Source organism: Hemibagrus wyckioides, linkage group LG13 (genome assembly GCF_019097595.1).
Source record: "Hemibagrus wyckioides isolate EC202008001 linkage group LG13, SWU_Hwy_1.0, whole genome shotgun sequence".
Lineage (NCBI taxonomy): Eukaryota > Metazoa > Chordata > Actinopteri > Siluriformes > Bagridae > Hemibagrus > Hemibagrus wyckioides.
The window spans coordinates 9,301,381-9,315,622 of NC_080722.1; the positions used below are offsets into that span (position 1 = coordinate 9,301,381).

The 14,242-nt window shown below is 37.0% G+C and overlaps 1 protein-coding gene and 1 long non-coding RNA gene across 2 annotated transcripts in view; one reads left to right on the forward strand and one right to left on the reverse strand.

Annotated features, from left to right (window-relative positions):
- The window catches only part of opn4b (opsin 4b), a 23,830-nt gene extending 13,151 nt beyond the window's left edge, over window positions 1-10,679 (forward strand). Inside the window, exons 4-10 of the mRNA XM_058407192.1 lie at window positions 349-552; window positions 632-803; window positions 1,946-2,113; window positions 3,949-4,056; window positions 4,928-5,114; window positions 5,220-5,408; window positions 9,621-10,679. Of these exons, the coding sequence (XP_058263175.1) occupies window positions 349-552; window positions 632-803; window positions 1,946-2,113; window positions 3,949-4,056; window positions 4,928-5,114; window positions 5,220-5,408; window positions 9,621-9,860 (1,268 nt within the window). The 3' untranslated portion in view covers window positions 9,861-10,679. The remainder of the gene's footprint in view (window positions 1-348; window positions 553-631; window positions 804-1,945; window positions 2,114-3,948; window positions 4,057-4,927; window positions 5,115-5,219; window positions 5,409-9,620) is intronic.
- The window catches only part of LOC131364109 (uncharacterized), a 19,963-nt gene continuing 11,546 nt past the window's right edge, over window positions 5,826-14,242 (reverse strand). Inside the window, exons 2-3 of the long non-coding RNA XR_009206423.1 lie at window positions 8,730-8,826; window positions 5,826-5,982 (exon numbers count right to left, since the gene is read on the reverse strand). This is a non-coding gene — a long non-coding RNA (uncharacterized LOC131364109). The remainder of the gene's footprint in view (window positions 5,983-8,729; window positions 8,827-14,242) is intronic.

The window sequence follows — 14,242 nt, forward strand, 5'->3', positions numbered from 1 at the left end:
TCTAATTTAATTTAATTTCTAATAATGTTCCAAGCTTTAGCCCTGACCTGGCTTGCAGATGGCACACTGGTGTGATTTGCTAAGAAATCATGGCTATAAACATGAAATTATTTCTTTTTTTTCTTTAGCACTGCAACTATAATTACATCAATCGTGTGCTTGTTAGTTTGATGCTGTTTGCTTGATTGAAGTGACATTTCCAGTGACAGAAAATAAATGTGACAAAGACGACCTAAAGATAACCAGAGCTAATTTATCAAACGTGGTGCAGTTTTGACATTTAAAAAATGTAAATAAGAAGACCATGGATAACTATACCTTTATTTCTTTTTTTTTCTCTCTCTCTAGGCTGTGAATTGTATGCATTTTGTGGTGCTCTCTTTGGGATGTGCTCTATGATCACATTAATGATCATTGCTGTGGATAGATATTTTGTTATAACTCGCCCTCTGGCTTCCATCGGCAAGATGTCACACAAGCGTGCCCTTATCATCCTCGTCCTAGCCTGGCTGTACACCTTGGTTTGGAGCCTTCCTCCTTTTTTTGGCTGGAGTGAGTGGACATTGTGTCTCTGTCTCTTTTGAACACACCCACACACACAGCTATACGACTATATTGTATTGTCTTCTAGGTGCATATGTTCCTGAGGGCTTGATGACCTCCTGCACATGGGACTATATGACATTTACCCCATCTGTTCGTGCCTACACAATGCTGCTCTTCATCTGTGTCTTCTTTATCCCTCTGTTTGTTATTATGTACTGCTATTTCTGCATCTTCCGTGCTATTCGCAACACCACCAGGTTGGTCCTGTTCTGACGGTTAGCCAGCATGCATTATCCAGATAAAGGATCCAATGATTAAAGAATGCCTTAGGTCCAAATATCATTATTACATTTATTTTCTTTATTACATGTTTTTGAGGTCAGATTCTGATAAATAATTTTGGGTCAGCTTTGTTAGAATATAATGCAAACATTTTTTTGTCCTATTTAAAGCTTTATTGGGTATTTTTGTTAAAATCTGTGCTACAAGTAAGCTCACTATGATTTTTACAAATCTCCTGTCTATGTATCTATCTTAACTCAGGGATAAACTAAATAGTTTGGATTATTATAATGCAAATTTTTACAATTATAAAAGTTCTGAATAAATACAGTGCCTTGCATGAGTATTTAACCTACTTTAATTTCCGAATTTTGTTTGTATGTTATTAAAAAAATCACACCAAATCCTGTTTAGCCAAGTGATGCATCTCAGAAAAGGATATTCAGTGAATGTGAAAAAAAACATTTCCTGGCCAGATGACACAAAGGAACCAAACACTGCTCTTCACATTGATTGATATCATCCACACAGTAAAGCATGGTGGTGGTAGCATCGTGTTCTAGTGAATGCTTTTCCACACCTGCGGGACTAGTTCAAGATGGCTAAAGCCTAATCTAGAAAAATGTTCATTTTCAAATAGGACGACCCTTAGCATATCTTAGCATATTGTTCATAATGACTCCATTCAAAGCCCAGGTCTTACTCTGACTGAGAATCTGGGGTAAGACTTGAAAAAGTGTTTTTTCCCAATAGACTGCATCCTAATTGCTAAGAAGAACTGGAAGACTTGTAGCTGTAGTTGCAACCAAAGGAAGTTCTATGAAGTATAGACTCCAGAGGATGAACCAACAAAAGTCTGATGCTTATTTAATAATTAAATGAGATACAAATATTTTGCACCTTCAGATATTAGATGTGCAAGTTGCATATAAGCTGGTAAGATTCCGGTTAAGTCCATTACAGTTACAGGTTTTAACACTAGAATATGTTGAAGGGGTGAATACGTATCAAAGGCACTGTATTAAACTATATTAAATAATATATTTCTTATCACAAAGTTCTTATACAGAGTATTATTGATGCAGTTTGTGAATTGAACTGAATGTCTGTGTTGCAGCGCTGTAGGTAAAATTAGCGAGGAAGGAGGAATCACCAAAGACTCCATAAAAAAGTTCCATCGATTAAAGAGTGAATGGAAGATGGCCAAGGTGGCTCTTATAGTCATTCTGTTGTATGTGATCTCCTGGTCGCCATATTCCTGTGTGGCTCTGACGGCATTTGCAGGGTGAGGAACAATATTTATCTATCTGCTGCTTTAAAAAACTTGTACAAAACTCTGTGTGTTGTAGTATATCTGCTAAACACCTGTAAAATATGACTTAATAAATATCAGGATGTGAGTGTTTAATATATCTGAGACACAATGTAAATTAGGCCATAGGTACATTGTTTTCATCAGTAGTACTTAGAACCTTGAAGTCTACAGTATTGATGTGAGATTGTTCACTGAAGCAAGGATGAGTGTTTGACATAAACTGCTTTTAGGAAGTGAAAATCTCTAAGGTGTTCATGTGCAAAATCCAAATGAGCAGAGAACTTAATGTGATTAAGGTCAAAACCAAACAGACAAGCATGTAAAGAAAGCTCGGTAACATCACAGAGAAGATGCTGAGAGTCTGGTGGCTGAGAGTGCGGATAGGTCGACAGAGCGTGATGTGATGGAGCTTCCATCATGGACTTGAAATCATGGATAGAAGTAAAACTTGGACCTATACAGGAAGTGAAAATCATCACATTTATCACAATACTGCAGCTGTTTGTTTTTTTTTTCTTTTTGCACAGACTATGTATTATTAGTCTCTGTTTATAGCTCAGCTCTCTGTAAATAAACAGGCTAAAGAATAGCCCAGATGGTGCATCCCTGAGAAATCCATGTTTTCAATCCCAACAAGGCTTCTAAAGCTTAACGTACTACAAATACCATAATCCTTTTCTATAACCAGCACACAGAAGTAATACAAAGAGCTTGAAAGAATTTGAAATCATTTCTAGATGGGAAATCAGGATGTCACATTAAGGCTATAATACAGTGTGTCTTTTAGCTCCACGTTAAAATGCCAGAATAATACAGCTGCAGCTTATAAACAATGGGATGGATAAATATGCTGAGTTTTTATTTCCCAGTCTGCGAATCCATGTAAACTTAAGAAAGGATATGTAGCAGATGAAGAGAAAATACACTGTAATTGAGGTGAATCTGCTCCAGCTGTACAGATGTACAGATAAGTCTTGAAAGTGTGTTAACAAGGCTTTTTGTTTTGTTTTGTTAATATATTTATTTGGCAAACAGCAATGTAAAAATTACCGCCAAAATCTAATTTAAATATCTAGACACAGGTTAATGGGCACGCTCAATAAAGTCCAGATTTTAACTCACAGCCTTCTAATTAGTAATATTTAATATTAGCTGCTAAGGTACCTTTCAGCCGCTATAAAAACTCAACAGAGCCCTATTTCAATATAGTTTCATTTGCTTTCCACCTTTCCAACAAAATTCAGGTGAAAAACAAAGAAAAATTTTAGGAAAACAAACAGAATTTACGATAGTGTTGATGCATATATATGCACTTTTAATGGCTGCAACTTAATCAAAATGAGAACTAATGAGAATTTATCTGATCAGAATGCTACAAAGACCAGCATAGTGAAGCATGGTGGTGGGAGCATCAAGTTATGATGCCGCTTCTCTTCAGCTGGGACTGGGATTTTAGTCGAGATAGGGAGAATCAATGTAAAGTGGATTGAATCTATTAGGCCACTGATGCAGATGTGAACTGATAAATCTGCATTATTTGCTAAGTTCTTAAAATTCTAGGACCTTCTGTCTCTGTATTGGCTGAAGAACACAAAGTAGGTACTGAATATTGCTCATTAATCTGCATACCTAATTTGATACTGAATGCAATAGTCGCTCATTAAAATATTTTTTAGCATTGTATATATATACTTTTCCTGACTATCACTGGCAAGTAGAATGAACTGTGGCTTTACTCATTTGTTTACCTTTGTTGTGTTGAAGTGTTTGTACAACATTCATTTTATTGAATTCTCTCCACATAGTTACGCTGACTTACTCACCCCATACATGAACTCCGTTCCTGCTGTGATTGCCAAGGCTTCAGCTATCCACAACCCCATCATTTATGCCATCACACATCCCAAATACAGGTACTTCACTGCACTGCATGCTATCTTCATCCTGAGAGATGCTGCTGAGTGAAGCAGACTAGAGAACAAAAATCTATAGGCTTGATTGTGTTGGTGGGGCAAGTGACAGCCTGCTGGCAGCTGCAATCTTCTAACATTCATATTAGGAAGTGTCAAGCCTGGGCTCTTTACGATTGTCTTCATGGTATTGAAAAGATTTAATTACTAAGATGAATAATTGTGTCCTTGGTTTGCGATAGATAAGCCCTGAGCTGCAGTTATACGAAAAGCTTTACACGATGTTCACAGACGTTACTAAAGATCCACCTTTTATCACATCGTTTTTTTAACAACGGTTTTACAAACTACAACAAAATTAAATGTCTCTCGTTATTGGGTAAGACTAACAAAGAACGAAGGATAAAAAATAAATAAAAAGGAGTACAAATACAATAAGTGCACATTTGAACTGTGTGATCTGACAAGCTTACAGACTTAAATATATATGTATGTAGCATTAAAATAGAATTCAAAATAAGCAGCTAAATTTATGTTTATGTATAAAAAAATAAAACGCAATTTAAGCGATATTGTTTATGACATCACACCGTTTTATACACAAAAATGCACATGAAATATAGAAACAAATGTGAACATACTGCAACAAATAAAAAAGGGAAAATACACCTACAAACTTACATTTATAGTATATTTTTAGGAATATTACAGCCCCTCTCGTATTATATGCCTCATCTCAGACTAGGCTTCTCAAAATTTTCTCTGGTCTCAAAAAAATATCTATGACTTGTATTTATGTTCATCAACAGTATGCCCTTCTGTCTTTTATTCAATTTTCATCCTCTTTTTCCGATACTCTCCTGTGTTGAGTCAGATCTGCTTTAGCGAGGTATATTCCATGTCTGGGTGTGCTGCTGTGTGTTCCTCATGGAGAACGCTTGACTAGTAGCAGTTTTATGTCCACACGCCGCTCCACTGTGACCAGCCAGGCTTCAGAAATCAGCAGCAAGGCTCATCAGTCCAACAGGACACGCCTGTCCTCGATGTCCGACAGCGAGTCTGTATGAACACACCTTTACCCATCCATCACAGCTTTCCTTTCATTGGTTCAGTCAGTATGAAGCTGAGATCATCACTTCCACTCTGTTTCTCTGTGTCTGTCTCAGGCTTTGACGGACACTGAGGTGGACGTGGCGAGTGCTCTTTCTCGCCAGGTGTCCTACGAAGGCCGTAAAGAACTGTCCGACTTTAAACACTGCAACTCTCTGAAGGTAAAGGTGAGGGGTCGAGACTCAGGTGGCTTCAGAAGTCCTGTAGATACAGGTCTAAACCTCACCGGCTATGCTTATATCAGCGTGAGTATGAGTCTATATTATTGTTTGTGCATTTCTAATAGCTCACTTCAATGTTGTGAAATTAAGTTAATAGTTACATAGTTTTGCAAGTTATTTCCAGCAGTTCCAGAGAAATTCTCTTTGGAAATTCTTTGGAAGTGCTATTTTTATGATATAGCTGTCAATATTTACTTATCAAATGACAATTAAATTAAAATTAGTTTGTTAATCAATTCATTGTAGCTTGGATCCAATGCTGCAACAAGTGATCAGAATTCAGAACTCAGGCACAATTACTTCCATCATTATCAGTTGTCTAAAGTGGGAAATGGAGGTACATTAAGGGGCTTAAAAATTAGCTGTGCTCTCAGGAAGGGGTTTCATATTCCCCTGTCAATAACATTGACACCAGCCAGCCATGGGCATCTCTGAGCTCATGTCTTGAAAGTGGGTGGATAGCACTTTCTCCAGAGTTTTATGTTGCCCTCGACTGTTGCATGAGCAGCATTTTTAAACAGATGCGGAGGAAGCATGTGATATACACCCTGCCCTCCCGGGAGTGTGGGAACTGGCTATGACTAAATTAGGGAGAAATCTGTGGAGCGAAAAAGAAAGTGAATTAACATTTAAGCAATCAAAGTATCACCCAGTATGTAGGGATTTCAGATATCAAAGCTCAAAAGTCTCCTTCAAAACTTCTTGTCCTTACTTTTCACTATGAGCACTGCAATGCTGAAGAATCTGAGAAGTCGGAGTCTGAGATTATCGAGAGCTAGTTCAGGGTGAGTTCATAGTGCTCATAGTGTTCATGATTTATAGTGAAAGAAGTTGGAACAGATATTTCCTCCTGATATTTCCAAAACCTCCCAGTTCCCACTTCACGAACACAGCATCACTCACATAATGCATAAAACACCTTTATTATAACATCACATATTGTAGACAACATAACCTTGATTCTGCTGTGTTTATATTCTAAGTTAAGCTAAGAGTTAGGAAATCAGAACACCCAGAGTCCCTTATCTAACTAGTTTTGTCTGATTAAATTCATCCTTTTTATTTTCCATGCTTAATGGATTGAACACATTAATTATATCAGTGTTTATTTGTTTCCCAGCCGCAATGCATTATATGGGAAAATAAATAACTGACTTAGTGATTAAAATTAGACCACAATATTGATTTTGGTCTCTTTCTGCCCCAATAAGTTCTGCAGGGAATGTAATCTGGTCAGATCAGTATGTGGCCCGAAAGAGCAGCTTGATTTAGGTCACGTGGTGTGGATCGTTGTGTAGGTCAGTCAGAACTGAGCGATTAAGGCAGGGTGTATAATTCTCTGCGTCTAATCTGTTGCTCTTTGAGATAATCCCCAGAAACAGCCTCGTGTCCACAAGACTTGTGTCAGATGAAATGTGACTAATGAGTCGACTACGTGGCACTCTTCTCAGACATGCCACATTTACTATCACCTGCCAAAAGCCCAGTGACAAACACCCTGAGCAAATCAGGGGTAAAGATTAGGACAGACGGGTGGGTTAAAATAAATGCATGATAATCTATTATGAATTAAAATCATGCTGTAATGCTTTCACTATACACAGTTATGATTATTTATTATTTTATAGCAATGTTTATAATGCATTTATAAACTATTAACAGGATTCGAATAGTGTTTGAAACACATTATATGACCAACACCGAAATTTCATACTGAGAATTATCCTGAATTTGATTAATACCTCATACATTGCATTTGGGAGTGAAGGGAGATTTCTCACAATTTTATCAAACCCAAAGCTACACTGCATTTTTCTTCTTTCAGGAGCATTTTAATTTCATAATGGATTTGATAAAAATAAATTTATTAATGTGGAAAATATTTTTGTCCGAAACTATAATGCTCTATTTAATACTACTCAATTAATACTTCGCTAAAATCTGACCCCAAACTCCACATTGACCCGACAGCTCAGTCAAACAGGACTCTAACTAAAGAAGATGAATCATGCAGACTGGATAAATGCAGATACAAGGTTTTATTTGTAATCAGCGCTGGTTACAAGAATTGAGCTGCTCACGAATGAACATCCCAACAACCTCTGAAATAATCATCACAAAACATAGCCTTTTATTCTTTTCTCTTATCTTTTCATAATATTCAAACCAAACCCTCTTTACTGAGAAAATCCCACCTAACTTTTTCTTGGAATTTCAAGTTCTTCTGGACACCATTATCTCTTAATTTATAGCTCTTTCACATTCCATTATAATTGGGCTTTCCAAGATCAGTCATATAAAAATAATGGACATCTGTGCATTTAGCAGTTCACTCTGACCTCTGAAGACAGCATGGTTGAGCCTCGGGGGCCTCTGCTCTGTCTTTAATTGCTTTAGTTTAATTTATTGCTCTAATTTTCTTTACATTTGCACTAACCTGCAGTTTTAATTGCATTCTCTCACGTACTCACAGCTCTATCTCCTCTGACCTCTGACTGAGGGCCCAACTCTCCCCTCCTCGAGGTACCCATACACCTATGGTTGGATTCAGCGACCCTTAATACAGCTCCAAGTGTCGTCCACCACTAAAAAGGCCTGCCAAACTGATGTTACCCCCACCGTTAATCACCCTACACAGGCCGTGCAATCTCAGTCCAGAGTTATCGACCATACCCAAACCTCTCATCCCACACGTTGTGTTAAACTCTACATTATTAAACCTATAAATTGAGGTGATCAGTTAATTGAGGTGGTACCCGACATGCTGTCCCCAGATTCCAATTGATTTATACATGCCCAAACAAAAATGCATTCATATACACCTTAAAACTTTAAAACATTCAAACACACTTTAAACACTCTGAACCATCCAAAAAGTACTCCCACATTAACAAGGCAGGTCTCCTGATGCACTATACAAAGTGGGGCTGTGGTTGTTTGTTGTATTAGTGATATAATATGTTATAAACACTACTTATATATCATGTTAACAATTTATACTGCATAATAAGGACTGCATAATAATTATTTGCATGAAAGTGTAACGCATTTTCATGCAAGTAATTATAGAGATAAGACAGGACAAGATGAGACAAGATTATATTGTCACTGTATCAAGGATCAAGCCACTAGATGCCACCATGAGTAAAGTGTAAGGCAATAGTTATGAAATAACACAGATAAATATATTCAAATGCCAGTAAACAAAAGTTAAGCATGTGTTATAACGTGTTATAAATGTGTTGATAATTATTATAGATGTGATCTACACTGAAAGAGTTAATGAGCATTATTTTAATGGCATTGAAAAAATAGGAAATAGTAAGTGTAAGTTTGAGTAAATACCGAAACAAATGATTCTGGTCTGTGGTTTTTCAGACTGTGCTGGACAAGGATGACATCTCCATGTCTGATTCTGTCGAGTCCAATCATCTTCTCCCCACTGTAAATGCAAAGCCATTGATTTAGTGACTGCATTGAAATCTGTTTTGTGAGTTGTGTCTTTGCATGCAGTAATAAAGATCGACTTCTTGAGAAACAGACACACAAGCAGTTTAATGAAAGCATTTTATTGAATTCAACCATTATTAAGCCTCAGTGGTTTGACGTAAAGAGATTTAAAATCTCATAAAGAGACTTAAATCTTGATTAGTTCATCCTAAACGAAACATATTTTATTTGATCACAATATCATTGACAGAGTAAATCAACTCTTGCATGTGTCAAAAGGATTATACACCGGTATGGCCAGGTATTTAGACAGAAACATATTAACTTAACCTGCCTTACTTTTAATTGCAATGGAGGACTCAAGTACGAAAAAGATGAAGGAACAAGTCAGTAGAACAGACTAAAGTTTATGATAAAATGCTCAGGTATGGTTTAAGGCTCAGAGGGTAAACAGGTTTAGCTTAAGCCACTGTGCTGTTATATTCTAGATTCTGATTGGTCAGAAGGTGTTGAATAATTTTGTATCAATGTTAATTTGAGGGCCGTGAACACAACACACTTGTGTATGAATGCATTTCTTATAATACATGATCGATCAGCTCATCTGGTATAGCATCATTTATCAATGTCCTGGCAGCAATTTCCTCCGTGCCTTGGCCTTATCCTGTATGCAATGTGCGTCCCTCCTCACAGCTGTATTTACATGAAGCTCATCAGTCAGTCCTGACATGAAAAGAAAAATTGTTCAAAGTAAACGAATGACACAGTTTTTATTCTGTCTCTTAGCCAAGTGTGGAGCAGACTGAGCACATGAAGCTGACAGCAACTATTCCCTCCATTGTTGTAACCTCCGAGTCCCATTCTGCCCTCCTGTCTGATGGGAGCAATGGCCACCCTTCTAAATGCCTCCCCGCCATTTCTCCAGTGGTGCCTCTCAGCATGGAACCTCTTGTGATGGACCAAGTGAGCACGTCCCAGGCCTGCAATAATACTGCCAACATTAGCATTCCTCAGCATAGAATCTGAAAAAATAAAAACTGCCCTGTCCTTATCTTTCTTCCCTTGAACACGGCTCAAAATAACCAGTATGCACTTTTTCTTTTCGTTTTAAAATCTTATAACATCAGTCGTCTCGCTGTGCAGGTTTTTTTTGTGTGTTTGTGCATGTGTGATCTTGAAAGATAAGAGAGCGTTGAGGTACAGCTCAAGGTTTCTGCAGTGCAGAGTGTCGTCCCATAGCAGGTTTTCCAGGAAGACAGAACTGCCTGCAGAGCTGTCTGCTATCTCGCGCTGACAAAAAAAGCAGCACATCACGTCTAGCCGATGCGGAACAAATACTGTGCTTTTATAGAAATACAATGGACAAAAATCACTTGTACGGGAGGGCAATAAATCCTCAAATAAATCCTCAAATTCCAACCTGGGAGAATGAATCACCTGGACCCTGAAATTTTCAGCAAACCGCTCGATTGAAGTTTTATTTTATCATCAAGTGCTGTTCACTGTGACACAGGAGAATGACGTCTCAGTGAACCGCTGTTTGTTCACATCTTATTTTATCAACCACTGGTGTTACAGAATATATTTTTCAAACAATATAGAACGAGAATGTTCAACAGATATTTACTCAGTCACTTTTCATTTTTCTGAGTAGTTTTTTTTTTTTTTTCATCATTTTCACATGTTTGATTTTGCATTATTTCTTAGAACTGATAATGCTTTAATGTTTAGAAAATATTCAAGTTTGGGTATCAAGATATAATCTAATATCATATATCCACTCTCTGAGCACAAACCAATGGGGGGTTTATTTGTGCTTGGCATTGAAACCTATATTTTGTTAGATATTCATAGTAAATTATATGGGAAAATATATATTAAATATATATTAATATATAATATTATTCAGGAAGAAAATAACAGTACTTTTCCTTAGATTTTAATTATATATATATAATTAAGACATTAATATATATTTATATATATATTTATATATATATATAATTAATGTCTTAAATACCTCACTAGTGTTTCTTTCTCTAGTCTCCTGTCAATATATTTTCAACGTAATTTGTGACATAATCCAAACAGTCTTATTTACACCTTATCTTATTTATGTTTTTCTTTTAAATCACACCACCATTACTCGATAGCACTGATCAGATGTGAATCATTTATTTACAGTTAATTTAATAACTGCTGCTAGGCTTTAAGCACACTACACCCTTCAGAGGCAGGATTTTCTTTTTGACTGCATTTTTGGAAATACTTTAGTGGGATTAATATGGCAGCCTCACGGGTTCCTGGAGGATTACTAGAGAATGCTTTTAACAAGATTAGTTTTTGTGGAAAGTCTGATCCAGTTGATGTTCTGTTCACACATGCTGTATCAGGTGGTGGGCTTTAGCACCATTCAGGTCACTCTATTACCTATTTTTTTGTATTAATCCTTTTTAGGAATGAGATGTGTGCTCACCTTGTTTTGATAAGAAAATGATTTTGGATTGTTACAGCATATTGCGGTCACTTCATTAGGTTTAGTGAGATGGCGAGGACGTTTAAGTGACACAGTGTAACACTGACCTACGCAGCCACGTATAGAGAAAGCTGCAATGCACTGTGACACCTTTCTATCATAGCCGAATTTGCTAGATATTCTGTGGGATCAGACCAGTTGAGCTAACCTTCACTCTCCATGCACATCGATGGGCCTTTCGTGTCCATGACCCTGTCACTGGTTCACTGATTGTCCTTCCTTGGACCACTGTTGGTAGGTACTAACCACTCTATACCAGAAACACCCCACGTGACCTACTGTACCATTATGCCATCACAGTTTTTCAAAGTTACTCAGATCCTTTTCCTGCTTCCAACAAATCAACCTCAAGAACTGACTTTTCACTTGCTGCCTAATATATCCCACCTCTTGACAGTTACCATAGTAACAAGATAATCAATGTTATTCACTTATTCATCTGTCAGTAGTTTTCACATTATGTATGGAAGGTTATAAAAATGTTATGTAGTAGACTTTCTAGTTTAAACGTAACACAATTTCTGATGACAGTTTGCACACTTCTTCTCAACCAGCTTCATGATGGAGCCAAAAAAAATGTCTTCAAAAAAACTCTGGTTTGCCTTTGAAGGATGTTTTCATTTTTGTCCAGCTGTACTGTGAAGGTTTTGAAGCATTTGGATGAATCTTACACTTCAGAATTCATCCTGCCACCTTTGGTCAGCGGTCACTTAAGAAATACGTCAATAAATATAATGGAACCAGTTCCACTGCCATAGGATGAGGCGTAATGCTGAGGATCGTGAGCAGTTCCTTCCCTTCTTAATACTCTTCTCTTTCCATCATTCTGGTGCAGGGGCCTTTTGGTCTCCCTGAGCTCACCAGTGCGTTCTTTCTTTTTAAACTATGTACCAAATAGTTGATTTGACCAACCTAGAGGGTTTTTTTCCCCTATCACTCCGAATATACTGCAAATGAGACAAGTTCTCCCACTGATTTGAATCCCACTGATAAAAGGATGGAGAAGTTGTACTTCATGTAAATTTTGTTGCTTTATTCTCTCTTTCTGAACAGTGTATTGTTGATGTTCAAGTCGTGTTGATGTTCAAATGGTTTGTTGTAAGTCGTCCATTCATTCGCTTATTTATTGTCTGTGTATATATTTGTGGAGTCTCCTTTCCTTTAATTATGCTAGTCTACATACTCGAGTAACTTATTATTGCTTCCAGAACATAAATGTAAAATACGGTAGCTTACGTTATGTCAAAAGAATGTGACTTTGTCTTTGCAATTTTTTTTTTTTTATATTGTAGACAAACCAAGTAATAATCCAGAAAGGTCTCTCAACTGTTGCATACCTCAATGAATCAACTAGTCTGACTCCGATTCCTGAGTCTGAGGCTTGTGTATGCTGTTTTTCCTCTCATCCTCACAGTACCCACAACTCAATATTTCAATTTCAATGTGTATAATTTAGCGTTAGCATCCTAGATTACATGGTATGTCCATTCAAGTATTAAAGAAATTATATTAGGTTTCTATATTTTATATGTTAGTTACGGTTTAAATTGTTTGTATTGTTTATATTTCATTAAACAAACCCTATTCAGCACTGGAATTGTGTGCTCTGATCTTCAATATTTTAAGAGGGAAATCTTTAATCTTATCCACAAAGGGTCGATATGGCTGCCGGCTTTCATTCCAAGCAAAGGTAGGTTGTTTTTTTGTCCTTTTTGACTGTAAATAGTGTTTATTGGAAAACAATCAAATACTTTTTACAGTGTTGTTCTGCTGGACACTCGAGCGTGGTCACTGTGTTCTCGTCTGTACAAATAAACTTAACAATATTGATACAACGATCTCAATTAGAAGATTAAACATTGCATATGTACTGTATATGTGAAAACACCATCACACTATTCTACATTCTTAATTAGTCTTCAAGACTTGTCTGGTGTTCAAACTGCTATAATGTTTGTCTCCCACTTGGGTGGAAAGGAAACCTGGAGCCACACTGAATGATAAGATCTCTGAATTAAAAAGAAATGCTATGCTAATAGGATTAGTGCAAGAGAGGACAGTTTAAAAATATGTTGTGGTTGGATTCCCAGTCCACTTCCCTGGTTCCTTGCTGGGTTTCTTCCCTGGTTCTTCCTGCTTGTTTTGGAGGTGTCTTGCCTTCAGTTTTATATTCAGCAAGTGAAATGCAGGCTCAATTAAATTCAGGTCAGATGACTGACTTGGCCATTGAAGAACATTCCACTTTTTTGCCATAAGAAAATCAAATCTTTTGCTTTTTGAATTATGCTTCACATCATTGACCATCTGCCCCCTGAATGCTGTCAAATAAAGGATTTGAGCAGATAATATAGCCCATTACATTGCAGAATTTCTCCAGCAATCATTTCATGAATAAATACTAAGAAACCATTTCCACTGGTAGCCACACTTCCACACCATGAGATGAGGTGTATGCTTCAGATAATGAGCAGATCCTTCTCTTCTCTATAAAGCAGATGACAGTGTAAAATAATTTTGTGACTGAGACACTTCACAACACTTCATTAACACAAGAAAATCTGATGCTTTCTGGTGTCTCTATAGACATTCTGATCCTACATAACCGTGTATTTCTCACACATTTATAAGCTGATTAATCCTGGGTCCACTGTGTTTTGGTGATTGGACTTACTACTGATTGGACACTTACAGTAATGAGGACAGTGGGAGCACCACTACACCACTAACTGTGATTAAAATCAATTAAGTGAGCCGTTTAAAGACCAAAGAAATTATTCTCAGGAAACCAAGGGCCTACATTTTAACCACAGCTAAATTGATTCAGGTGCTTCTTTCTCTTGGGTAATCCATTGTAGAATTAACCTACAAATGT